The sequence below is a fragment of the Sceloporus undulatus genome, chromosome 5, assembly GCF_019175285.1.
Source record: "Sceloporus undulatus isolate JIND9_A2432 ecotype Alabama chromosome 5, SceUnd_v1.1, whole genome shotgun sequence".
Lineage (NCBI taxonomy): Eukaryota > Metazoa > Chordata > Lepidosauria > Squamata > Phrynosomatidae > Sceloporus > Sceloporus undulatus.
This window is the reverse complement of record NC_056526.1, coordinates 183,844,188-183,870,879: the sequence shown is the minus strand read 5'-3', so window position 1 is coordinate 183,870,879 and position 26,692 is coordinate 183,844,188. Positions and strand designations below refer to the sequence as shown.

General features: G+C 38.7%; 1 protein-coding gene across 1 annotated transcript in view; it reads right to left on the bottom strand.

The window, feature by feature from the left end:
* Positions 1 to 36: 36 nt before the first annotated feature.
* Positions 37 to 26,692, bottom strand: part of MOB1B (MOB kinase activator 1B) — a 46,700-nt gene continuing 20,044 nt past the window's right edge. Inside the window, exons 2-6 of the mRNA XM_042468004.1 lie at positions 17,976 to 18,142; positions 10,952 to 11,045; positions 8,255 to 8,388; positions 6,789 to 6,952; positions 37 to 5,316 (exon numbers count right to left, since the gene is read on the bottom strand). Of these exons, the coding sequence (XP_042323938.1) occupies positions 5,239 to 5,316; positions 6,789 to 6,952; positions 8,255 to 8,388; positions 10,952 to 11,045; positions 17,976 to 18,142 (637 nt within the window). The 3' untranslated portion in view covers positions 37 to 5,238. The remainder of the gene's footprint in view (positions 5,317 to 6,788; positions 6,953 to 8,254; positions 8,389 to 10,951; positions 11,046 to 17,975; positions 18,143 to 26,692) is intronic.

Here is a 26,692-nt window from a genome sequence, read left to right as displayed (position 1 = left end):
AGAACTGGTAAGGATGAGAAGGGGGAAAAAAGGCAATCATGGTCAAACATAGCTATTTATTTTTCTTCTTATAAACAGCATTCAGTTCCTTACTGAAAAAGTCTAGAATTTATATATTTATTTCATCCCATCACTTACAACAATCTGTATACATTATTTACATCTTTCGAATACATGTGTTGCAGAAATTTCAGACATTCAACTTTTTTTTAATCAAAAAGCTGTTTTCATTTAAAACAAGTAATGATCAATAATGACTACAAATCAAAGTAATATTGGCACAGTCTGCTTTACAGTACAGGTCTCTGTTTGCATTTTGTATTTTAAGCCTTTTTGTCCAGCTGCTTTGAAGTACTTAAAGATGCAGATGTGATTGTGTTGCATCTCAATACCTTTTTGCCTTAGATAAGCAGCCCCAGGACCAGGTTTATGGTGGGGTCACTGGGTGAGTTCATACATGAAGGCAACCTCCAGACATTGCATAAGACAAATACCAGGGTGTCCAATTAATTTAGTCAGCAGAATCGAACAGTAACTTTTCCTGGCCTGTACTACTTCAAAATACAGAATTCTTGCATGCTTGAATATTCCCACCACAGATTACATGGAAAGCTTGTCAAGATGAGTGATTCAAATCTTACAATACGTTCTGCTATACTTGCACATGAAGATACAACCCTTCTCACCATAGCCACCCTGAAGTGTAAGATCTTGACTACTCAGTTCTGCTGAATGTATATGTATAAAACTTGCTTCATTCAGAAGCTGCAGCCATAACAGACTCTTCAGCCTACATCAAGAAGCCATCCCGTTCCTCTGTGTTGCCCTGGTCTAGAGCAGAAAAAGCAAGTGGTCCTTCAATATTTTTAAGTCTCTCTTCCACCATTCTGACTCTTAAGACCCTGTCAATTAGATGGATCTGTTTATAGTATGTATGTACCAGGATTATCAGTGAGTAATTATCTTCAAGTCTTTTCTCCCACGCCACCACATGTCAAAGGTATTGGTTATTATGGCAATATTTAGCAACACACTATCTGCAAATAAATGTATTAAAAATGGAACAAAATGGCCCTTCTAAAGTTTTGTGTTCCCAAATGACCTAGTTATACACGTAGAAAAATAATGAATACAGTTTAGTGGCTATAAAAATTAATTTCCCCTAAAAATACAGTAATCCATGAAAAACTATTGTAAGGACAGTGCTCTTGGAGGGAGGCGGGCGGGAAGCAAACCAAAGCATTTTAAAATTTGAAATTGCAGTTTTAGGAGGGAACTATATTTCAAACAAGGAAATGGTGCATACAAAGTGACAGAAACAAGATGCCAACTAATCTTTTATATAAATGTAAATATCTCACTCTAAATTGGCTAGTGCTTCTAGAAATGCAGTCTAGAAAACCCAAATAGTTGTTACCAAGGAAAAGAAATGCTAAGTAATCCCACCCCCTCCCAGTGTTTTAGGTAATATGACATTGTGGCAGTTGGGAAATTGGCAGGTCCACCTTAATGTTAAACCATAGCAGAGCTAGTTTTTAATCTACAATACAGCATCCTGGGGGAAAATAATATATTTGGCTGATTTAAGGTATCTGCCAAACCACAAAAGCTAATTTTAAAAAAAATTATAATTTTGTATGGTAATCCAAGGCATGGGTTCAAGGAAAAGCAAGGGAAAGGTTAATTTAAAAAACCCCAAGAAGAGTCAATAGCAGCAAACTGGCTTTTTGCCTCAGAAGGAAGATTGAAAAGGAAATTCTAGTTCTAAAATATTAACAGACTCTGTTTTTCTATGTTAAGGTAACTTGTAATATTCAGTGTTGCATAGTAAGCAGTAACAGAAAAAAATCACATGTACAAGGAAAAGGGCTCTTTGTCTTTTTGGAAAGTTGTTTCTCCAAAGCCCTGCAACCAGTAATAACAGAATATGGGACATTTAATACTTGAACAGTTAGCATTGATCCCTGATGTGAATATGTAAAGTAAACATACTAGTATAGTATTTTAAATTTCAGTCATAACAATGTGAATTGTTGGGATCAAATCTATCACTGACTTCAGAAAGCACAACACAAATGGTTTTAATGGACTTGCAGCTACTATTTAAACCACCACTTTTGCTCAGGATGCATCTATGTTGCAAGTGTGGCAACAATTTAACTACCTTGGCTCCATCCTACAGAATCCTGGGATTTGTAGTTTTGTGAGGCACCAGCAGCCTTTGGCAGAAAAGGTTAAAGACCTTGTAAAATTACAAATCCCAGGATTCTATTGCCAACTCTACCACTTAAAGTAGAGTAAACTGCATTATTTCTATAGTGCAAATGCACCCTCAGTCTCATTTAACTGAGGTAGAGTACACCTCTAGAAATTATTAATTATATCACCAAGAAAAAAAGCAATACAGCAATAACTGAAGTAAGAGTAAAACTGTTTCAGCCTCTTGAAGCTCTAAGGCTCTTCCTTCACAGAAGAAGGACAATTAATAAATGGCTAGATATGACAAAGAAGTCAGTTCCTAGTATTCAATATCCATTCTTTAATACCCAATAGATATCCAGTATCTGACAGAATATCCCTTTAAAATCAAAATCAAAATCCAGATCCAGATTATGATTTTGTTTTTAATGATACCACAGTGTTTGGTTTTCAAGAGGCTTGGTCAGCTGAAAAATCAAGGAGACATTTATAGATTTGCATTTTAATGCATCCTTACACAATAAACAATCTTCTGAAGACCAAAAATAAGCACTCTACATCCCCAATGCAATACAAAAAAAGCAACACTCAGTTTAAACACTGCCTTTGTATCTTAAATGTTTTTGTCTTCATATTTAATGCACTCAGCAAAGGTTAACCAACAGCACTGCGAGACAGTGATATCCAGGCTTTTAGTTTCCAGTGGGGAAGTCAACAATAAATGCAAATCAAAATTTGCATTATTTCTTGCCAGCAAGCATTTGAAACTTGACACACTCTGTTCAGAGCCTTATTAATATTTACCATCGTCCCTAAAATAATGTTATTTCAAGTCCTAAGACTATGCAATGCAAGTATCATGGCCAAAGTATTAAATAAGACCTTAAAATAAACACTATTCAAAATTACTACAAAGTACCAGATCCTATAATATTTCAATCGAAGATGTGGCAAAATCCCACCCTCTGCTAAAACAATTTTTTTTGAAATACAGTATTAAAATGACTATGTGGGTGGGATACATTTTGTAAAGTGTCTGTACTTCCAAACTTCTTTTGAAAATAAGACTGTCATACTTACTTGAACTTTCAATCAGTATGACTTCCAAAATCAAGCATGGCCAAAAACAGAACATGGAAAATCAGTAAAAAAAATAAATTTTCAAAATCAAAAGCATGAATGATGTTGGGCTAGATAAAAGTGATCGTGGCTATTCTTGCTTTTTTTATGCCTATGTTACAAGGAAATCAAGATCACTTCTCAATCCCAAGAACATATTGTTAACACTGTAAAGCTTAAAGCACACACAACATGTATGTATTCTTGTGGACACTAAAACACACAATGAGAAGCAGTTGTATACATGAGAATTTATAAAGGACATGTATGCATTTTAAACACTGTGGGTTAATAGTTAGAGACCATATGTCTGTGATGTGTTGCCATCAGGATAGTAATGTTTGATGAGGGCTCCAATTCAGATTAATCCAAGGATGGAGGCCCACTTAAAAGTTACACAAACCAGGTCTTTCAACCACCCTGTAAAAGCTGCGATGGAAGAGGTGACATTATCACTGGTTTTATCAAACAATCATGGCATTTTTGAATTAACACTGTACCCTCAGAGAAGTGTCAAGTTTCAGATGCCAAGGAAAGAAATTTCTCCAAGTTCTACCATAAACATTATCAGACACTGGCTCTTGACAACGGTCATCTACATGCCTCACTATAGAATAATGGCCCTTTTCCTCATTGGAAAGGATGGGGAAATAGAAGGGGGAAAGACCCAACTGCTTCAAAATTAAGGTGACTAAAATTAAACTGAGACATGTAAATCAGCCTCCAAAACAAAAAACCCAACTATGTCCTGTACCAATTAAGAAAATGGATGCATTTAGTTATTCTTTCTTGGCACAACTCATAATACAAAAGGATGTTTAGGATGAATAAAATGTCAAGTGTTCTATATGACAAAGCGATTGAGACACTTTCTATTCATTTTATAAAAAATAATAGCTAAGAAACGGGTATTTCTCAATGAACTGGGCTTCCTATTCCAACACTAAAATTACTATCATGGATTTATCTGAAATGTTCTTTGTTTTTTTAAAAAGATTCTTTGATAGCACCACTGTTCACTTTTGCTTTAATCTGATCCCTTGCAAAACTGCTAATTTATTGGGAAAGAAAGCTTATAGTATAGTTTCATCTGTATGAACCACCAAAACTATCTTACTGACTGATCTAAATCAGAAGGTAATGTTTGCAGAAAAAATGCAAGCAAAAAGAAGGAAGTTATCAACCCCATGCTATCCTTGGTCCACCAACGATCTAAGAATTAACATATGGGTTTCTGAACAGGACAGTAAAAAATTAAAATGAGCCCCTCTCTCACTCCTCCTTCTACAGCCCACATTCATCTCTAAAGGCATTGCTTTATATTAAAAGCTGGAGATCACTGATAGAAATTTTATGGCTTATTTAAAAAGTTCTACACATATTTATTTATATATAACAAGTGTTAGTAAGTGTCCTGGGTAGCAATTTGTGTATTTTGTTTCCAGCAATGTTCTTTGTATGTGCTTTGTACCTCAGAAGAGAGTCTGCCAAGGCACTTAGAGAAGGTTGTCTCTATAAGGACCTTCTGAGAATGGGCTCCAACTGGCAATGCAGAACCCATACAGCCAGCAGTCACATTTTCCCAACAAGCATGTTTTTTTTTCTTTTTCAACACACCTCTTTCTTAAAAAGTACACAATGAACAATAACAGAAAGCCATTTACTGTGTGTGTCTCACTAAAAGAGAAAGGAGTTCCTCTAATAAAAGCACAGAGAATGAATCTAGGTTGCCCAAATAAAAACAGAACAAGTTTCTTTTTTTCCTAAAAACAAAAAAATTAAAGGCTGCAAATCTCTATACACTTACTTAAAAGTAAGTCCCATGGATCTCAATTAGTGTGTAGAGAATTACAGCCCAAATCCCTAAAACACCACATGCCTGCTTAAAGAAACAAGTGATTTGCACAAATACATTTCTGCTTATCTGTCCTTCGAAGTGAGTTTTTCAATCAGTTCTTGCAGTGGAGCAAGTTCTCTTCTGTCTATAAGGTTAAATTCCTGCAGGAGGTAGAAATAAAAACAAAAATATCAGTTGGACATTTAATGGACTATCCATTAAGTTGTCAACAGCTTTACTTAACCCAAATAGTAAAGAACAACGTTATCTTATGGGCTCCTTGAACCAGTGGGTAATGCTAGAGAGCCTGAACACAAAGAAGAGCCACAGATATCTAAACTATGATTTAAATAAAGACCAAAACATGAGGGAGAAAAAGTGTACTAAACTTCATATTGTGGAGAAAATTTAACAGAAAATGTTTTTCAAGTTTCTGCAGAACACAACCTCTTAGGAAGGTATTCTTTTCAGCTCTTCAAGCATTTGCAGAGAGACCCAAACTCAGCTCTTGTGGGTAGATAAGAGGAGATCCACTTCCCTGAGTAAAGCTCTACAATGTTCTTGAATCTGTATAGCATTGTTGCAGAACTTGTATTTAGGAAAGCAGATACATTGTTTTTAATTATAGATTGGTGGCTGTATGCTAATGAACATCTATAACAAAAGAAATCTGCTGCTGTAAGGAACACATAATGTGATATGAGACTTGGTGTCATTCTAGATAAAAAATATTCCAAGATTTGTACCTTGCTCTGATAATCATATTTACATATTCTTAAATAGGCAATTAAAATGCACTATGGTTGATGTCTAGACACAACCTTCATGTACATATTAATGGAAACACGTAGTGTCACATAAGATGAAAAGTGGCTCATATGTCAAGTCATGCGACTTTTTCACATGGGAGGCAAGTGTTAATAAAATATGATTAAAATGTGGTAATAGCGTGATCAGGGCGAAGATTATCATACCCCCATGCGCTTCTCCCCTTCATGTCCCGTGCGTAAACTGTAATGGACACATCATTGGGTAATAATGGGAGCTTCCATTATTACACAATGACACGTCCATTACAGTTTATGCACTGCACACAAATGGGAAAAGTGTGGGGGGGTGTGACAATATTCCTCGACTGCGCTATTACCACGTTTTAATCACGTTTTATTAATGTTTGCCTCCTCCGTGTGGAAGAGCCAATAAACATTGCAGGTTTGATTATAAAAAAGCAAGTCTACTTTCATCATATGCTTGTAGAAAATGTGTTGAAATCAGACAGCAGAGGCTGCAGTTTTATCGGTCCCTTCTCTCCTTAATGCCTCCACTATCTGTATTTATATCTATATTTTTATATATACATATCCATATATGCATATACATATATGAGAGAGAATGGGGGGGGGAGAGAGAGAGAGGTTTTTTTAAGTACAACTTTATGACAATTTTATTGAGAATAGGGTACCATCTACACAGCATGGCAGCACCTTTAAGATCACAGCAAAAGATTACTAAGGTTTTGAATAATATGAAGACATTAATTTTATGGCTTTAAGTGCCAGAAAATGCAAGGAGTACTGGAGTCTATTCCACTTTAGAGGGGGATAATGCAGCAGTGATTTCTGTAGTACTTTACCTGAACAAAAAAGATAAAGTGCTTGAAGGATGTGTTCAGATGTGCTTCTTCTTGAAGTTGGATGACTGGATCAAAATGCTGGTGGTAGATGTGAGCATACACTCTGAAGAGACGCTTTAGGATGGTTTTAGCTACTGACATGAAGTTCTTTGGGAAAGGAACACCTAGAAATCAACAAAAAGAATTCTTCATTTTTAATATTTCAGTCTGATAGCTACTGTACTTACAAAAGCTATCATATTCTCAGGACTTAACTACATGTTAGCTTTTTAGTTCAGTGCTTAAGCAAGAGTACAGTTCATGGCCCATGAAAAGCTAAGTAAATCTTTCTCCATGTCACCTTTCCAGTAAAAACAGGAGACCAGTAGCCATGAAGACTACAACGTTACTATCAGAACTCCATCAATTCAATTTATTTGACCACTGAGGTTTACCTGTGATACGGGTACTATTACAGAGACATAAAGCCAAGATACCGGTATTTTTCAGTCTGGATCCTGCAATTGTAGATATTGCTCATTGCTTTGCATGGCCACAGAGCATGCTCAATAAAACTAAGAATGCATAGTTTTCAAACATTTTCAAGACATTCAAGTTTATCAATAAACAAAACTATAATTTTATGGGATTCAAAACCTGAGGACTACAGCCTCTTTAACACTCACAGTAAAAGTGTGAAATAGAAACATTCAAAATATATTTTTTAAAAAACTATTGTCATTTTCACAAAGGTGTTATTACACAATCTACTAATGATAATAGGATCTGATGAGTGGTTCAGAAATTAACAAAACTCAACACAAACAAGTCCCATTTTATCATTTACAAAAATCAGGTAAAAAGTGATTTCAGAACTTAAGGCATTTTCTTGGAACAGAACAATGTCTTGATTGATTTGAAACAATAACGTATTTAAAACAGCTATATTAACAAAACAATGACTTTAGTGCTCATATGGGAGGAAAAATACAATAGTAAACCAGCACACCAATCTCCAAACATAGTGTTGTTTCTTAAAAAGCACTGTATAACAATAAGAGCCAACAACAGAATAATGGTGCTCAAACAAAATGGCTCTTGGGGCTTCCCTCAATACTGCCTTTCTCTAATAAAATAAATGTTGCTGTCCAAAATTAAAGGAAGCACAGAAAATGTAGCTGTTCATTTTTTAAAAAATCCTTTCTTTTAAAACAAGGATTGTTACAATTACATATGTTCTGGCCCACACATGAAGTCTTTTGGAATCAGTGTTAAAATCAGTCTTGTAAAAACTGCTAGACTATAATTTTTATTTATATACAATAACAAGGGTCCACTGTATTTACAAATGTGTGGTTTCCCCTTCAGGTTAGGGTTATTGTTTCCTTCTGTGTTAGAAATAACACAGTTGATCACAATTTGTAAATTAATCCAGACAATTTTTATTACTGACAATATACTAAAGCCCCTCTTTTTTAAAAAAATACCTATTTTGGATGGAAATAGTGTCTCATCGTCCAGCTGGTCCTGAACCCAGGTCATAAGGTAATCAATGTACTTTGGTGCTGAGCACTTGATTGGCTTCTTTATGTTTGTCCCATCTGCCCAGTGGTACTCATATCTGGAATGAAATGGAAATTAAAGAGATCCCTTTAAAAATAATCTGCAGTCTGCAAGACCTACTTGAAGTGTGCTTGAGGACACAGAAATACCCAGGTGATTTTACTTCTCTTAAAATCATCAATCATACCTCCAACCCAGTCACACACAAACCTCGGTTTCAAGAGTTAGTTACATGGCATGAAAAGCTGCTGTTTAACTTACAAAACACAACACTTCCTTGGACACACAGTACTAATAAGGCATGTCTTTAGATACTAGCCAATAAGAATGAGATCTAATATTCCATCCTGCAAGCAATTTTAAAACCAGAACATTAAAGCCTGATGATACTATGAACATAAGCTACAGAAAAAAGTATTTTACCCTTAAGGATAAGCCAGTAATTGAGCCCTCCCAACCACTAAATAAATTCAAAGGAGATATTTGGTTGTTATTCATTCAATTATTATCCAATTTCCTTATTAAGACCTGATGGTTGCTGCACATGTGTAGCTCTGCCATGCCTGCAATTCATCACGCTAACTAGACTATAATAATTTTAAATAAACTAAAATATAGTGTAAACCACAATGAGTTAAAAACAGATTTAAAAGATTTTAAAGTTTTAAAAACTATATATGACAGTATTAGGGTTGCATTAATGAGGCACAAAAGTCTTTATGAACAGGCAAGTTTTTACTTGGCACCTAAATGAAATGAATATTGGCACCAGTCAGGCCTCCACGGGGAAGGCATATCACAATTGGGATGCCATAGCTGAGAAAGCTCTCTCCCATGTCCCAAAATAGTGTACAGACTTCACTGGTGGGACACAAAGGAGACCCCACACAGCAGATCTTAATCCTCTGGCAGGCATATATGGGTAGAGGCATTCCCTTAATTATCAAGCTCCCAAGCCTTTTAGGGCTTTAAATGTCATCACAACCACATTGAATTCTTGAAATTTTCACCTATCCCAGTTTTTATATGACATCACTCTCTTTAGAGAGTCAGCATGGTGTAGTGGTTTTAGTGTTAGACTACTACTCTGAAGACCAGGATTCAAATCTCCACTAAGCCATGGAAACCCACTGGGTGACCTTGGACATGTCACACTCTCTCAGCCTCTGAGAAAGGCAAAGGCAAGATCCTATGAACAAATCTTGCCAAGAAAACACCATGCCTTAGGATTGCTATAAGTTGGAAATGATTTGAAGGCACACCACTACAACAACCACCACTCTCTCTGAAGTATGGTTAGACATGTCACTGTTACGTTAATCAGTCAATTACATGAAACACCAGCTTGTATCTCAAACATATACTTTTTAATTTGCAGAGTTAAGTCCTGCCTGTCAAATGTATGTGTAGATAAGACCTGCTTGACCCATTCTAAGATGGACAGATGTGCTACACTACAACTTCCCTTGTCCACAACCAGCATCATTGTTATCTGTGAGAGTGAGGAGGCAGGAAAATGTTTATTGCAGGTGGATCCTATAAATGCTGGAAGTACTCACAGGTTCAGTTTACATATAATTACATTCTTAACCATGTTTAGCAAATCCCACCTCAATGCCATGTTTTACATAATGGCTTGTGGGTGCTCCTTTAACTCAGGAAAAACAGCTGCCCACAGTTGTGCTGATGGAATGATAGGAAAATATAGTTTATGGTAATACTAACAGGATGGCAAGGTGGCACTATAATCTGTTTTGCAACATATTTGTGTTGTGTGTGTGCATTTGTGGAGCCAGCATGGTTGAGTGTTGGACTAAGACTCTAAGAGACCAGGGTTCAAATCCCTTTCCCAGACAAGGAAACCCACTGAAAAAACTTGAGCAAGTCACATTCTGTCAGCTTAAAAGGATGACAACTGCAAATCTCTTCTGAAGAAATCTTGTCAAAAAAAAAACAAAACCCCACTAGGACAAGGTCAGAATTAAAGGCACACACCACCAACAATAACACATGTAAGCTGCTGCCTCCTTAATTTTTATTAAGCATAGTTTGTGTCAGTTAAAAAATTTGGAAGAGACCTGTAGTCTCTTCGATTAGGGAAAGGGCATGAATATATTGCACACCAAACCAGTTAGCAAGATATTTTTAAAGCCATAAAACTTGTCATTTTGATATTCAAAAGCAGAACTAAAGGACAAATTAACTCTTAAAACATGGTCATCAGAACAAAGAGGAAGTAAAATTAGGAAAAATATAACTAATGTGGATCTGTATGTTTATTCTTTACTAGTGCAACAATGCTAGGGCTAGACAGCAACTGGAGGACACTTGGCCAAATACCACCCACTATGTGAAACTGTCTAGTCGCATGCCTTCAGCTGAAAGACCAATATGAAGGCAATGACATTTGCAGCTGGTGGATTTTCCAGTGGACAACATTATGCAGATGGGTTTTCTGTGTCCTGGCTTCAGAGATGTGGTTATGTAGTTTATAAAAATTGCAATGAAGGCACAATTTGCTTCCTGAGCTAGATGACTGTTGAAAATAAAATTAAAAAGCAGCAGTTATTTTCTGTTTCATTGCTTCACTACTGCAGACAGGCAATTACAAGCATTCTTACTTTGGACCTGCAGACATCACTGGGCAACTCTCCTCTGTGCAGAAATCTGTAATTGTCCCATAAAGCATATTGATCTGGTTGAAGAAATCCACAGCTATCAAGGGAAAAAACAGTGACACAGTTAGCAGGTAACTATCAAGAGGGAGTCAAGCATGGTGTACTAATTTGAGCACCAGTTCAAATCTCCGTTCCACCATGGAAACCCCCTGGGTGACCTTGAGCAAGTCATATTCTCCCAGCATCAGGGGAAGGCAAAGGCACACCCCTTCTGAAGAAAACTTACCAAGAAAACTTTGTGATAGATTCCTCTTAGGGTTGCCATGTTGGAAATGCCTTAAATGTACAACAACAACTATCAAAAATTATATTCTTCTATTTGCAAACAAGACTGTATGTTGTTAGGGAGTTGCACATAGCTTCTTAGCAAAGCTGGTCTATTGTGGTTGTCATTTTCATTTACAAAGGAAATGCTGGTCAAAAATAGACCAGATTTTAAGAAAAACTATTCTAGATGCTGTTTTGCAAAGAAAAGCTTTACTGCATAGTGAACCCAATGATCTCTTTATCAGCAACAAAAGAAACAACTGATACTGATACCATCGAAATTGGGGAAATGCAAATACTGACAAAATAATTTCTTAAAGTACTTGCTGATTTTGTTCCATTGTCTGGAATTTTCATGTTGGGTATTTCAAGAGGATTCATATTTAAAAACTGGCCTTGAAAAGTTGGACAGCAGCTGTGCAGTTAGTCTTGTTTTAGACTGGATGGAAACACAATAATAGCACTAATGTATCTGTGACTTTCTATAATCTCACTGGGCGCTACATGAGGAAAAATTATGACTTCGGTACCACTGCCATAAAACTACTATTCGTACATGCAGAAAAAAAGTGACCATGCACTTCAACTGTAGTCAGAGAACACTGGAATTAAAGTCTCCTGGGTTATAAGATTATTCATTCATTCTCGCTCTGCTACACTGAAACCAAACTGAAACAAATAAGGAACTGAGCACTGTATAAGTTACTCATCAGGGGATTCACATTTTGATTGCTGGTATTCATCACTAACAAACATAAAAGAACCATGCTACTTTAAGGAAAGATTGCCTTTTTCCAGGAAAACGTAGTTTTAATAAGCTATACACAAATACATTTTCACTTTTTCTCTACAGCTGTGTACACAGGTAGCCATGCTTACACAGGTAATCCGTTTAACAACAGGCTACAATAGTTCAGTGAGTGAGATGGAAAGGTGGTAGACTTATAGAACCATAAGTAAGAGATTCTGGGGAATACAGACTGCTGTTCAAGATAGGCTGCTCCTATCACGTAAATATTAAGCACACCTTTTTTGCCTGGTGCCCCTTCACCAGAGAGGAGAAATGCTTTCTCCATGCACTAAAAAGCAGAAAAGAATTATGAAAGATTCTCTCATAAATTCACCGAATTCCACAAAAATTCTTACATGAGGACACATTCTGCATATAGGAAAAACTAGAGAATAAACTCCCACATATAAAAGCTATCAGAACAGGACAGATGGCCTGCCCTCCTGCAATCTCCTATATAAGTAAGCAACACTGTCTGTCTTGTTAATGAAGTACCATCTCTTATTGTCAAAGTCCCAGGGGAGCAGTACATAGCTTATAAACTGCATATACTGTAGTCCCAAAAGCTCCTTTTTGAGTCACAAGCTTCTGCCAACATGTTTACACTACCAAAGGCCACAGCGAAATATCTGAAAGTCTCTGTACCTTGAAAGAAGTAATAAAGAACCCTGCATTACTTACAATTTAAGATCTCAAGATTCCTGGAAAACAGTGGTAGATGGGCATGTATGCTGCTATAATAAAATGGACTCTTCTCATTCAAGTAAGAGAAGGTTAACAGGTGATATGATAGCCCTGTTTAAATATCTGAACGGATGTCATGAGGAGGGAACAAGCTTGTTTTCTGTTTCTCCAGAGAACAGGACCCGGAACAATAGATGCAAGCTACAGGAAAAGACATTCCACCTCAACGTTAGGAAGAACTTCATGACAGTAGCCCTGTTTAAATATTTGAAGGGATATCATATTGAGGAGGGAGGAAGCTTGTTTTCTGCTGCTCCAAAGAACACGACTCAGAACAATGGATGCAAGCTACAGGATAAGAGATTCCACTTCAACATTAGGAGGAACTTTATGACAGTAAGGGCTGTTCAACAGTGGAACACACTCATTCCTCGGAGTGTAGTGGAATCTCCTTCCCTGGAGTTCTTTAAACAGTGGTTTGATGGCCATCTGTCAGGGATGCTTTGATGGAGAGTTCCTGCATGGCAGGGCATTGGACTGGATGGCCCTTGTGGTCTCTCCCAACTCTACGATTCTATGATTCTATTCCAGTCTTAAATCTGCCCCTCCCTTCTAACAAGGATGGTGAAGGGAGGCTTCTGGTTCAAGAATGCAAAAAGAATCCTAAGTCAATGTACAAGCCACATGGAGAACCCAATGGTGGCTAGCAGGCATGAAAGGAAAGAAAGGAAAGGAAAGGAAAGGAAAGGAAAGGAAGAAAGAAAGAAAGAAAGAAAGAAAGATGGATGGATGTTAGTGGCACCAGCTAGACCAAGAAGCTGTGAAAGAGGTGTCCAGTGAGAGAAGCAGAGGCAAACAAGACAGACGAATGGGATTCATAAGCTAGAAGTACATGTCTTTTGACACACAGAAGGAATCCACATGTTGGAAGGCTGATCCAGAAACAAGAAGAATCAGGAACTGCATTGTTCTCTCTATTTATGGGAGGTCAGTGCCTTTGCCATTAGTCATGACATTAGCAGACTGAATCCATTTCATAAAGATTATAGTATCCCACAAACAAAAGAGTGCTATCTCTTCCAGTCAAAGCCTGGATGGCTTTGGATGTCATAATCTTTTAGTTTCAATCACCCATGTGTAAAACAGGAAATGTTGTTAGGGGACTAAAAGAACTGAAGTTCTTTAATACTTTTGTGCACTGAAGTGTTGCAGAAAATCGATTTGTTACCTGAACATTCTGTTTGATGACTTCCCAATAGTCTCTTGAAATTAAGAGCAATGTGTCTGATTCTATAGGAAAGTATATTTAAGTGGCAGTTTACCCAGCTGGAACAAATGTTATTTGGTGAGTAGAAATTAAAACTAGACCAGTTGAAGGTGGCATAAAAGAGGCATTGCCACCCAAGAGGAATACACTCACCCTGCTGTTACCTCTATTAAATACATTTTGCAAGCAGTAGGACAGAAGAAATGAGCGTGTACACTACTCAATTTTGTCAGTCCTTTTCAAATGTCGCATCTATTTTTGGATTGAGAGGAAGAACTGCTATCGTCTGTGCCAAGATATTCACTGTTGCTTATATGAAGCTTGAACATCACAAAGAGAGTATGGAGGAAGGTGCAACATGCATAACAGGAAATTACAAATCATACAATGACAATTCAGGACTAGGAACATAAGGGATGAATTTGGGAAAGGTCATAAGGAAGAAGTCTCAAAATATAACATCTGTGAGTGAAAACAGCTTTCTAATTATGTGTTCAAACACTTGACCATGGGGGCAGAAAAACAGATAACGGAATTCCTTCTCTATACAAACATCCGTTTTGCTTACAAAGCCCTTTCCTATCCCCCCCCCCCTTTTCTGAGTTCATTCCCCATCAGTGCTGTCTAGCACTGTGTGGAATGATATTAGTTCAGAGATTTCAAGTGTTTAGGGCATTTCAGGTTTTTGCATCCCTTAACAAGGGAAGTTCTCCATGTCTGGGCGTTGGTGGGCATGATCGCAACTTGCTGTACATAAAAGAGAGCCACCTAGAGATGTGAAGGCCTGGAAACCCTCCTGGGGAAAAAAACAACCCCCCCCCCCAAATCATGCTAAAATAAAACATTCCATAATTTATTTTCTTCCTTTTTTCATCTCCTCTCCCCCCCTTCCCAGTTTTTTTTCCAGGCCTTCATACTGGCTACATCTCCATCACTGATGTTCTCACTTCATGAAAGGTTTTTTTTTAATTGCATTTTAAAATTACTCTAAAAAGTCCCCCTACGGACTGGGGAGGGGGAATTTCACTATATTTTACCAGCACTAGTCCACTTTTTAGTTCTGAAGATGCCTTTTTTTCTAAACAGAAATGTGGCTGGAACTTTTTATGTGCTTTTTATACACCTCCCTCACACGCAAATACAAACAAGCTTTGGAGAAGGCAAAAAACAAAACAAAACCTTGGCAATTTTGCTCCTCCTGGCCATTAGAGGAGGAGGGGACACTTCTGTTCTGTTTTTGTTTTTTAAAAAACAGTGGTGGGGAGAAGGAAACACATACAAACCCTGGACCACATTTTGGCCACCCATACTGTAAAATAACCTTTTTACTTTGGTCATTATAACTATCTTCAAATTGGAAACTGAGGTGTAGGTGGCTTAATTTGCAAGAATACAAGAGTTCCTTGATCTAAGGAAAGGTTCAAAACAAGGAATTACAAGTTCATAGCTCAGACTTTAAGCCACGGCTGAGAAATATGTGGCCTTCTAGACATTGTTAGGCCTCATCATCCCCAAGATTGTCTATGCTGGATGATGGTGAGCCATGAGTTCCTTAGCTCTGCCTTGGGTTTTAGGTTTCTTTAGTCCGTATTATCTTCCAAAACGATAGCCAGTTTTTTTCCTCTGCTGATTGTCCTGTCTCTACCACCATCTGCTCCCTGTGTCTCTGCAATAGTTTCCCTATATTTATATCATCATTTCCCTATCTGCCTCATGAGACAAGCCTCATTTTTTAAAAACATTTCTTCCCTGCAGGCCCTCTTCACAGCATTCCATGAGCTCTGACTGCCTGTTTCCAACCAGGCCTGTCCTGCTCCTCCCTTCACATAAGTGCTCATCACCAGAAGTACCGGGCACAGAACGCTCATATCCAGGACTATAATCTGTGTTGTAGGGCAGGATAAGATAAGAACAAAAATCTTTTCCAAGTATAAGAGAAGATTTTCTGCTCTTTGTCACCTTCAGCTCACCCAGGCAAATGAGTTACAATCCAGTCTGCAAATAAGCCAAGCAGATGGTGAAGGGTTGAGTGACAAGCGCTAATATCTGCCTATTAAGCCAAACCAACATAGATAAAACTCATAATTATAGTTGACTGTAGGGACTGAAAGCAAATATTACAGCACCAACAACCTGCAAATATACCTGCATGTTCAATTTGGTTTTGATTTCATAGAATCGTAGAGTTGGAAGAGACCCCAATGGCCATCCAGTCCATCCCCTGCCATGCAGGAACTCTCAGTCAAAGCATCCCTGACAGATAGCCATCCAGCCTCTGTTTAAAGACCTCCAAGGAAAGAGACTCCACTACACTCTGAGAAAGTGCATTCCACTGTCGAACAGCCCTTACTGTAGAATCATAGAATCGTAGAGTTGGAAGTGACCACAAGGGCCATCCAGTCCAACCCCCTGCCATGCAGGAACTCTCAATCAAAGCATCCCCGACAGATGGCCATCAAACCTCTGTTTAAAGACCTCCAGGGAAGGAGACTCCACTACACTCCGAGGGAGTGTCTTCCACTGTTGAACAGCCCATACTGTCACAAAGTTCCTCCTAATATTGAGGTGGAATCTCTTATCCTGTAGCTTGCATTCATTGTTGCGGGTACTGTTCTTTGGAGCAGCAGAAAACAAGCTTGCTCCCTCCTCAATATGATATCCCTGCAAATATTTAAACAGGGCTACTGTCACAAAGTTCTTCCTAACATTGAGGTGGAATGTCTTTTCCTGTAGCTTGCATCTATTATTCCGGGTCCTATTCTCTGGAGCAACAGAAAACAAGCTTGCTCCCTCCTTACTATGACATCCCTTCAAGTATTTAAACAGGGCTATCATATCACCTCTTAACTGTCTCTTCTCCAGGCTAAACATCCCCAGCTCCCTAAGTTGTTCCTCATTGGGCATGGTTTCCAGACCCTTCACCATTTTAGTCACCCTCCTTTGGACACACTCTAGTTTCTCAATGTCCTTTTTGAATTGTGGTGTCCAGAACTGGACACAATATTCCAGATGGGGCCTGACCAGAGCAGAATAGAGTGGCACTATTACTTCTCTTGATCTACACACTATACTTTTATTGATGCAGCCTAAAATTGCATTGGCCTTTTTAGCTGCCTCACCACACTGCTGACTCATGTGCAACTGGTAGTCTACTTGGACTCCCAGATCCCTTTCACATGTAGTCTCCTTAAGCCAGGTGCCCCCCATCCTATATCTATGCATTTTGTTTTTCTGCCCTAAGTGCAGTACCTCACATTTTTCCGTGTTGAATATCATTTTGTTAGCTTTGGCCTAGCTTTCCAGTTTATTCAAGTCATTTTGAATGTTGATCCTGTCCTCTGGGTGTTAGCTACTTCTCCTAATTTGGTATCATCTGCAAATTTGATAAGTATGCCCTTAATTCTGTCATCCAAGTCATTGATAAAGTTGTTGAATAGCACTGGGCCCAGGACAGAGTCCTGTGGGACCCCACTGGTCACTTCTCTCCAGGATGAAAAGGAGCCATTATTGAGCACCCCTTTGTATTCGGCAGGACAACCAATTACAAATCCATGTAACAGTTGCCTTGTCTAGCCCACATTTTACAAGCTTGTTTGCAAGAATGTCATGGGGAACCTTGTCAAAGGCCTTACTGGTCAAGATATGCTATATCTTGATTGCCACCTGTCTCTATAATATGCCACAGCAAGACCACAGTTATGTTGCAGCTATCCCTAGCATATTTTCTCCTTCTTACAAGAAAATGGTTCTTGCTACTACTAGAAGTAGGCTTGCAACTTGCTAAAAATAAAAATAATAGTTACATGATGCCACAAATTACATGAAATCTCTTGTTGTTAATAGCTTGTAGGGAGAATACAGTATGTTCTATTAAGGACAAAAAGATATCTCCGACACCCAGCTATCAGTGCATATTAGTTCCCAGAATCATACATGAGACAAAAAGTCAAGTTACTTACTGTTCACTGCAACCCATTCATTTAAGTCTTCACCCTCAGGCAACATAACAGCCATCCTCAGGTTGCCACTTCCAAGAGTAGCTTCTGCATGCTTCAGTAGTTCATATTGGTGGGAGCCTTCAGGAATATTCTTCTTTGGTTTAAAAGTTTTAGAAGAACGGCTACCACTGCAAAGGGAGAAAAAGGGTTTTGGTTCAAAGGATCTTTTGCACTAGGAGGAAGAAAGAAACCATTTAATAACACGGTTTCTCTTTCCTAGACTCATATTCTTATGCATTAACATGTCTTTACCCAGACATCAGCTACTAATTCAAATAATTGAAACTGGGGGGGGGGGGGGGAGACCAGAATTACTATGTGCATAATTTGTTGTGTATCAAAAGCAGAATGTGTCCCCTTATGATACACTACAACTATATAGTATAACATTTAAGTACCCTCTCTCTAAAGGACAGTATATAATTTCTTTGCTATACATAGGAGGTAACGTCTTTCAAAAATTCCCGTGAACCTGATGGGAAGTCAGCCTTGAAAGGAAAATTTAGAATCTTAACAGAAAACAATAAAGTGTCACTTTAAAATTCTGCATCAGCTGTTTGCTACTAGGAGTACATTAATTCTTAATAAGAAGGGTGGATTGGGATAGATCTGTAGAAATTCAGATGATGGAAAATACATAGCCGCATGGGAGACATTTCTCCATGCTGAAGTCTCATGTAAGGTATTCCTCAAGTGGAAAGATCCATTCCATGGACCCTATGAAACATGTGTTTGAGACTGCTATGAGTCTTCCTCCTATATGAATAAAGTTATATGTGAATGAGGCCACAACCACAGACAAAAGCAGAGGCAATGCCTGTAGGAAGAGTCAGGAATGTATGCAACAACATAAAAAAAAAGGAAGGGGCAATGGAGCACTTCAGTATAACACAACAAATCCTCATAATTTCAAGGAGCACTCACACTCACATTTTTCTACATCAGAAATGCAGGTCTGTTGGTTACTCCAGTAGGTGACTGGAGACAAGAGGTTGTGCATGTTGTGTACCTCCAAGTCATTTCCAACTTATGGCAACCCTAAGGCAAACCTATCATGGGGTTTTCTTGATAAGAATTGTTCAGAGGACATTTGCCATTGCCTTCCCCTGAGGCTGAGAGTATATGATTTGCCCAAGGTCATGCAATGGGTTTCATGGCTGAGCTGGGAAATGAACCCTGGCCTCCAGAGTCACAGAGTCACTCAAACCACTATGCTACGCTGAATCTCAGACAAGAAGTAATTTAAGGCACTTACATTTTAAAACCCTTGCAGAGAAACGAGCTGTGTCTTACATGCTTGTAATGTATTGCAGTAGACACACAGAGAACTGCATTGCACTATGTAGTACAGAGGCTTACTTTTGAAGGATATATTTATAGAATTGAGCTGAACTAAAAGCTGCTGATCTAGGCCTTACCTACAGGCTATCCAGACACTGAAAAGAGACCCATTTAGTTTGAATGATGTAACCGCATCATGCGACTTCAAACCAGACCATCACATGCCTTCGAGATACTGTTATAAAAGCTTACTCCAGTGTTTCTTGTTTTTTTTTTAAAAAAAACTGGACTTCCGTTCTAAACATTATCTTATGATCCTTATCCAATCCAATAGCAACCTAGTCCACAGGAGAGTCTGCAAAAACAAAACCCTTTAGTTAACTGTGCATATACAGCTTCTATAAAAGATCTGTGAGTAGTAGTCTTGCACTGACATTAGAAGAGGAATAGAGGAAGATCTCTCTGAGCTTCTTCCTGCTCCTTTGGGGAAAAAAATACCATGTGCTGTAAGAACAAAAAGGTAATCTGAGCAGTCCTTTTCACATGTTGGGACAATAAGAAAATTAGGGTGTTCTTGCAAATCCAATATGGACTAGTGAGAGATCTCTGTAGGGAGGATTTCAATCAACTTAAACCTTGGATGATCTGAAGGAAAATACAGTACTGCCTTCAAGAGGACCAGGGGCCACAGCCTTACGATACAATTAATGAAATAACCTACAGGATGCCAGAGGACTTTCTACTGCTACAGACTAAGAGAATTACCATACTGGAAAACAGGTTTCAGATCACCACAAAAAACTGTGTGTGTACTCATCAAATAACCTATGTCTTTTATTTTGGATGGCTCTCATAGTCAAAGATATGACAGTGAATTTCAATAGCAGAATCAATCTGTTAACTTCTCTGCAAAGAGGAAGGAAGACTTGCAATAATGATGCTTTTGTGATTATCACATGGCTAATGTAAAAACATACTAACAAAAGACTGAAAGAAAGAAAAAACTTCCATAGGATGAAACCAATCAACTTTATCATTTGCAGTAGGTTGCTTAAGCAGAACTACAACTAATCCTCTTAGTATATAACTACACCCAACTAACACACACAAAATCAAGTCTGGGAGAGACAGAAAAGGAGGCAATCATACCACAGTAGATTCACCAGAGGCATGGGAATCATGGTTGCATGTGTCCCAAATGCAAATAGCTTATTTGTATACAGAGATTTACAAAATAGCTCTGTAAAATGAACTACGTTCGTTAATAAATCTTTATGCCTTCTTTTATTAAGTATTTCCAACATGCATTACATGATTACAAGATTAATACATAAGGCAAGTACAGTATCAATACAAGAAAGATAAATAGCAGAAAAGGCTGTGTTTATGTATAGGAGGGATGGTCAAAGGCCTCTCGTGCCCCCAGGACTATTTTGTAGCCTGTAGAGGGCAAAAAAAATACGTTTGGGGGTTTCCAAGCCATTTTGGTCCAGGAAAGGCCTTTGCCTATTGCAAACAAACAAACAAAAAAAACCCCTCTCCTGGCCCAAAATAATGCTATGTCTCCTGGAGGGACTTGGGGGGCAGAATTTATTTTTTTGCAGTGGGTGTGACCCTCCAAGCTTGGGGAGAAACTAATGTGTCTCCTATCCTCCAATAGTTGCCCACTTCATGTTTTAAAAAAACTAGCAGCTCTGTACTTTCTTGTGCTCTAGATCCAGATGCAACTGGATCAGTGTTTCCAGTTTCTCTGCCCTCTCTTCACCACGGCTATAGAAATTACCGAGATAATGCATGTAGGAAAAATTATGGTGAATGCAAATGGACCAGTGCATTTCAATTTCCTTGCCCCTTCTTCAGCGTGGCAGCTGCTGCAGCTCACTAAAATGATACAAAAAGGGTGAGGAGACTTTACTGAATGGGTTTTACTGTAGTGTATGGACAGGAAGTATCCCTCAAAACTGGGCAGAAGCACCATTCAGAAGGAGATGACCACGAATGGAAAAAAAACAGACCTTGAAAACATGCTGCCTGCTTGTAATCAACCCACTCAAGTACACACGTCCCCAGTGCTCTGGAGTCCATAATTTCCCCTTGGTTTACAGAATATTTATGGGCAATCAGACTAGAGGATAGTTGTGTGCAGGTGGCCTAGATCAAGATCAAGTGAAAATTAACAAGGGCTGTTCACTACGCCTATTACGCAGCAGTGACCAAAAAAGGTCTTAGTTTGCTTCCATTTATTTCTTCCTTGATCTGTTGCCCAGCACATTTATTCCAGACAGTGAGGAACTTTTTGAAGTCAGACTCAGAGACCAGGAGAGGAACCAAGTTACTGGTTGTGATAAATTTGCAAGTGACTTCAAAGATTGCTCACTCAAAAAATGGCCCCACAGTTATCACAGTGCCTGCAGTTTGTTCAGTGTTCCCTATAATCTGACAGGTGATGATTTGAAACTGTAAACAGCCTGAGACCTTGATATGCGAACGACTTGTCTGAGCATTGACATTTGCTGGAGAGCCTGTCTTCTGTTTCCCATCAATATGAGCAATACATAATATGAACTTTTCTACACTGATAATGACTGTGGAATACTCAAAGCCCAACTGGTAGTGGCCTTTGATTTCCTCGCAAGGTAAAAGCCACAGTTTACTAAATGTTTCAGTGACTATGGAGCTTGGCTTGAATCCGAATAAATACTGTATATGATTTAAATATGCTTAAGTTGTTTTCTTATTTTAGAATGTTTTCCGTTGTTGGTCTTATGATAGAGGGTAATATAAATATTTAAATAAACAATAAATTCTACTTTAATGATAAGCAAACACTTGGTGATATCATCCAAACTTGTGTAAGAAACCTCCTATAATAGAGAAGACACATTACTTTTGCACAAGAAGAGCTGCTGCTGTTTTTAATTTTGTTGACTTCTGCAGTTTGCCTTCCCTGAAGGGCATTTTCTGCTCCTCTTCTTAACCAATGTGCATTTTAATTTAGTAACATCAGACTTTATTATAGTCACTATGACATTGTAACTCTATAGTTATAGTCTTAAAGAATAGCGTGATTTAGGTCCAAAATACACTGTAGAAATAATCCCGTTTGAGACCTCTTTAACTGCCCTGGCTCAATGCAAGGAAATCCTGGGAACTAGTTTTGTGAAACATTTACCTTCTCTGTCAGAGAGCTCTGGTGCCACAATAAACTACAATTCCCAGGATTCCCTAGCACTGAGCCGGGGCAGTTAAAGCAGTCTCAAACTGGATTATATCTGCAGTGTGTTTGTCCTTTAAGTTACAGACCATCATAGATGTTGGTATGTTTAACTTCCACTTGTCATACAAATTGCATTTCATGAAGCTGCAGTTCACAGCACTGGCATTCTGAATGATGTGCGTGCTAATACAAAACCAAGTCAGTTTATTAGTAACATCCATCCCCTAATGATCACTAATAAAAAGGAAACTATTAATTCAAATTTGTATACAGACATCTCACCACACTTGCGGGTTAAGCATTCAAGGATTAGATTATTCATGGATTTATTTAATGTGTTCTTTCAAGGCATTTGAAGATGTTCCAGAATGATTCTGTAATCAATTTCTGCTAGGAGCTAACCATAGAATCACACTGGAAAACCTACAAATGACTAGAGAAATGTTTTCCGGGGAAGGAAGGAAGGGCCTATAGTCATGGTTTTTCCATTTTCACAGGGCTGCTACACACCTAACCTCCATGAAAGTTGTGGGCCAACTGCAGTGCTGTGCAAAATGAAGACATGGTTTGGCTTAACTCTGTCAAGAATAATATGGCATACATGTACATTTCAGATGCAGGCATATATACACAACAAAACTGCAAAATTAGTAGGAGACTAGGGAAGACTGGACACTTCATCTCTATCTGCAAACTGCTCTGAATTTGAACTTTGTGGCTCTCCACCAAATCTTAGGGTGTTGCCATCTCTCCTTGGAAGAACAAGTCCAGGTGTAGGCAACCTTTTTGAGCCGGGGGCCGGGTTGCTGTCCCTCAGACAACTGGGGGGCCGAAACCAAAAAATTAGAAATTAAAAAAAAAATTTAAAAATTAAATATATAAACAAACCAGGGCAAATGTAGGACAAAATTTTCAAATGGAAGACACTTTTTTTTAAAAAATGGAGGACACGCGAAAAAAATTATTGATTTTTTAAAAAATGTTAATATAAATGCATGTTTCTGAGGCTTCTATAGACAATTGCCCCCCAAAGGCCCTGGCGGCAATCGGCGGCAGGACTGGGCTGGGACCGGTCCCAAGGCCTTGCCGGGCCGCATCCGGCCCGCGGGCCGCAGGTTGCCTACCCCTGAACAAGTCCATATGACAGAGTTCTGAACTTTTTCTAAGGCATCTTGCAATTTCCAGTACACAATGCACTTGTTCTTTGACTGGCCAACTAAGTTTTACTCCTCTGAGTATTCACACATAATTATACCATTACAAATGTATCGTACAAGAGTTGCAGTACTTCTGTCCCTCTAGACTAGAGTATGCCTGGCTTCCACCCACCTTCCCAACACAAATGACAAGCATCTGATTAAAACAGCAATATCTTGAGACACACACACCCAGCCCTGTAGTTATTCCTTCACTTTTAAAGTGTGCAACACACATTTATTTAATTAAAATTACACCTGCCCTCTAAAGTTACAAACACTTTCCAAACTATTAAAGGCTGCTTTAGAGAGAATGTGGGGAGTTGGTTTCAGGTATCATGGGTTCCAGCTAACATAATCATAGGCAGAAGAATGCAAACTGAAAAGAAAATGCAGTACGCTGATGACACCGAAATAGTCTTCTCTATGTCTCCAACTGATTCAGTGACCAAGGATGGCATCTCTCCTCTGTCTGGAGTTGGTAATGGGCTGGATAAGGGAAAACAGACTCAGCCTGAATCCAGAGAAAACGGAAGTGCTCGTGATAGGTTCTCCTGGCCTAGGGATGGCGGTATTTCCACCTGTCCTGAATGGGATCACGCTTCCTGTGAAGGACTCTGTACGCAGTCTGGGGGTGCTTCTTGATTCGTCACTCCACCTTACCTCACAGGTGGATGCGACGGTCAGGAGCACCTGTTATCCGCTTCGGCTGATACGCCAGCTGTGTCCCTACCTGAGCCGGGGGACCTAGAAACAGTAGTACATGCTGTGGTAACCTCTCGTTTGGATTTCTGCAATGCGCTCTACATGGGGCAACTCTTGTGCCATACCCGGAAGCTGCAACTGGTGCAGAATATGGCGGCAAGACTGGTCACTAATACACCTAGGACCAGTCACATAACACCGGTCTTAAAAGACCTTCATTGGCTGCCTATTCGCTTCCGGGCACAATACAAGGTGTTGGTTATTACCTATAAAGCCCTAAACGGCTTGGGCCCAGGGTACTTGGAGGACTGCCTCTCTCCATATAATCCGCCCCGCACACTCAGATCAGCCGGGAAGCAAATGTTAATTGTTCCAGAGGCTAGATTGTCTATCACCACCAGGAGGGCCTTTTCTATCTCGGCCCCCAAGCTCTGGAACTCGCTCCCTGATGAGCTCCGCTCGGCCACCTCCTTAGTCCAATTTAAGAAGGGGCTGAAAACACACCTTTTTGAGCAGGCATACCCCTGATTCCTGACTCCCGAATGCTCTCCCCCCCCTTCTGACAGCACTGTTGAGCTGGCATGAGATATGGTTTATTGTTTACTGTGTTTTTAATATATTGATGTTTCTATATTGTAAGTTTTACATGTTGTTAAACTGCTTTGATCAATGGAAAAGCGGTATATAAATAAAATTTTATTATTATATATTATTATAAAATGCAACATCAATTTGCTGTCAATATGGGACGGTTTAACTTCATGCATATAAATGCAGTCTTTAAAAACTGATATCCTAATGTTCTGCTTATTGTTTCTTCTAAGGTTCTTGCAGAAGGTACCATGAAGTAGATAACTTAACAAAAAAGCAATAGATTTTTAAAAAGCAGTGTGTAGCTTTTAGGTACTGCAAACTATATTATTAGGTTCTCATTTGCTGGTTAGAAAAAAAATTATGAACAATTCAAACTGCTAACGCTAAACCAGGCCATTACATAATACACTCTTGACTCTCCAGAAAATCAAAGAGATGGCTGTTGCCCAAAATCTTCTAGCTACAGATGCCAGGGATTCAACCTAGGTCCTTATACATTATCCGTATTATGGTCCTTCCCTAAACATAACAAGCATTTAGCAACCCTGACAATATACATTACAGCAAGTCAAAGAAATGAAGCATACCAGACAGAAGTGCCATCTCAAATTTGCACCCTCATATTTAACCGTAAAATGACACCTATTTAAAAACTACAGGTCTAAAGACACATGTCCTTCCAGTTTACAATTTAAAAAATCTGCTAGAATCATGCATAATTTGGAGATTGCTGATTTTTTTTTTAAAGGTGACAAGTAAAAGGTGAGAAGTCAAAAAGTAACAGCTGTTTCTCTCCTGCTCAGGTCAAAGGTATCCCTTAATCCCATTTATAATCAACAAGAGTGAAGAGTAAACATACATGTCTTGAGTACAGGACAAGAATAGCCCAAGAAGCTGTCCTCAAGAGACACTTGAAAGCACATGTCACTGTCAAAAGGACTGACAAACTGGAGCACTGCAGTATTATACTACACATGTAAACTGCACCTAATCCTCTTTTAGTATTAATTCACAATGCACCAAATGCACTCTGTTTGCAGTTACACCTCCCATCCAGATGTAAATATTATTTCTGCAAGCTTTAAAAAAGAAACCTGTGAAAGGTTGTCATTGTCCATTGGTATTCTAAAGTAATATTTAAAAGATATTCCACTCCCAGATTGTGTGATCCAACTGTCTCACATTCATCAGGTGATTTCAGTGCTTGTTTGAAAACACACATTCACAAAACAATTTCTGTTTCCTCCAAGCTTTACTCAGTAATAAAACTCCACACAGAAATACATGTTTTGGCTAGAACTGCCCATAAACATCAAGTTTATAGTGGAGGGCTTAAAAAACATTTTTAAAAAACACCAAAACTACAACATTATCATCCTCCCATTTTCAAATGCTCAGGAATGAAAGTGGAGTTGTTTTTATAACTAGAATGGCACCATCCAAACACAAGAAGAAAGTATTAGCAAGGTCAGGAAACACTGAGATCTGCGGAAGGACAAAAAAAATGACCCTACCTTAAAACACACACACACACAGACACACACACACTGGGGGAACACCAAAACAACCCAAAAATGGCCACAGAAAGATGTGGAGGCAGGGAGAGAACAGCAAAAATGAGTGAGAGGGTCTGGTATGTTTTTTGGAGGATGACACATCTTATTAAAGCACTGAATACCCAGCTC